Raw genomic sequence first — 1,958 nt, forward strand, 5'->3', positions numbered from 1 at the left:
CAAAAGAGAGGAAATTTGTTACCTACAAAGATTCAACTCTAGACTTTCTTCATGTCACTAATTAGTAATTACACTTTTTTATTTCATTAAGTTTTTTTTTTTTTTATTAATTTCGGTCATTTAAGTTATTTTTGAATTTTATTTTGGTCTTAGTTTTTTCTGTGCTAATTTAGTTTCTTAAGTTACAGAGTTGTACTTTAGTCTGTTAGTAAGACACCTAATCACATGTAATTTCAAGGTAGGAAACATTTGATAGCTCAAACAAAAAACTTAGACAAAATGGATCAAAATGTCTCACATTTGTTAGTGTTTACACCCAAAAAAAAAAGTAGTCAAAACATATATTGTGCACTAAGATGAAGTGAAATGATTTTCTTATCATCTACATCACAATCAACTGATGCATCTTAGTTATATTTGTACCTAGTCAAAGTTAGTTAGTTAGGCTATTAACCATTTCCTAATTATTCTCTTAGGAAGTTAAGTTTGATAGCTCATATATAAATTAGGAAATCTCTATTGTAAATATCAATTAATTCTTTCATAATAATAACAATTAATATGAAGAATATTCAACATATTCTCTTCTCAATTATCACAAGCTAACATGGTATCAAAGTAAACTTTTTCTGTGTTTCCTCACTTTACCTTTACCTTTACTTTCCCTCATACTTCTCCTTCACCATCTTCAAATGGCAGATGAACATGAGGCTTCTTCCTCTAATTTAGAAATTTCCCCTTCTTTGTCTTCATCCAAAGACTCATTATTAAATCCACGAAGCCCTTATTTTTTGCACCCCAGCGCAACTTTGCTTTCGGTTCTTTTAAATGACAACAATTATCACACATGGAGCAAATTGATGTGTCGTGCTCTTTCATCCAAGAACAAAATTCGGTTTATCATTGGTACCTTGCCTCAGCCCTTACCCACGAATCCGGATTTTGAGGTTTGGGAAAGATGCAACAACATGGTCATCTCTTGGATAACAAGACCCCTATCTCCCCATATATCGCAGAGTACCATCTGCGTTGATTCAGCATCAGAGTTATGGGTTGATCTCCATGATCGTTTCACTCAAGGAAATCATTTTCGATTTTTTGATCTCCTCCGTGATCTCCATTCAATCAAGCAAGGTGAACCTTCTTTGTCTAGCTATTTCACCGATTTGAAGATTCTTTGGGATGAATTGGAGGATCTTCGCCCAACACCATCATGCGCATGCCCTATTCCTTGTTCTTGCAAGCTCCGCACAGCAGTTCGTGATTTCAAGCATCAAGAATATATCTCTTGTTTTCCTAAAGGTTTGAATGAAAATTACAATAACGTTCGCACACAGATTTTATTCATGGATCATTTACCTTCAATTAGCAAAGTGTATTCTCTTGTTGTTCAACAAGAACTTGTTCCCAATTCAATCCACAACCCCCCTGATATTGTTGTTGCTTTTAATATCAATACTCCCAACAATTCCAATCAAGGTCGTGGGAAATCCTATCGTGGTTGTGGCCGGGGCCGTGGTCGGCCTCGTCCTTCCATGTTTTGTACTTATTGCCATAAAAATAATCACATTGTAGACACATGTTATTTCAAACATGGCTTTCCACCGGGTTATCGTAAAAACCAATTTGCAAATTTGTCTTCAATAAATGATTCCAAGAATTCTTCTCTCTCCCAGCCTCCGCAGCAGCCCGATTCCAACAATCATCTTAGCAAATAAGATTATCAGATTTTGATTAATCTATTACACCATTCTAAATCTGATGTTGCCACCAAGAATTCTATTCCAGATCAATCCAATCACATAGTATCAAGTATTTCCAATACAGGTTTCGTTTCTAATCTACTTTCTCTATGGATTATGGATTCGGGGGCCTCTGATCATGTTTGTCCCTTTATTAAATGTTTTTCTTCAATTAAAAAAATTGAACCCGTTTCTATTATATTTCCATATGGTTCG

At 34.9% G+C, this 1,958-nt stretch overlaps 1 protein-coding gene across 1 annotated transcript; it reads left to right on the forward strand.

Annotated features, from left to right (window-relative positions):
- The first annotated feature begins 692 nt into the window (after positions 1-692).
- On the forward strand, positions 693-1,718 carry LOC140918893 (uncharacterized). Its single transcript, XM_073363811.1, has one exon. It carries the CDS (start codon positions 693-695, stop codon positions 1,716-1,718), a length of 1,026 nt encoding a protein of 341 aa, XP_073219912.1.
- Positions 1,719-1,958: the final 240 nt, after the last annotated feature.

Source organism: Cicer arietinum, chromosome 1 (genome assembly GCF_000331145.2).
Source record: "Cicer arietinum cultivar CDC Frontier isolate Library 1 chromosome 1, Cicar.CDCFrontier_v2.0, whole genome shotgun sequence".
Lineage (NCBI taxonomy): Eukaryota > Viridiplantae > Streptophyta > Magnoliopsida > Fabales > Fabaceae > Cicer > Cicer arietinum.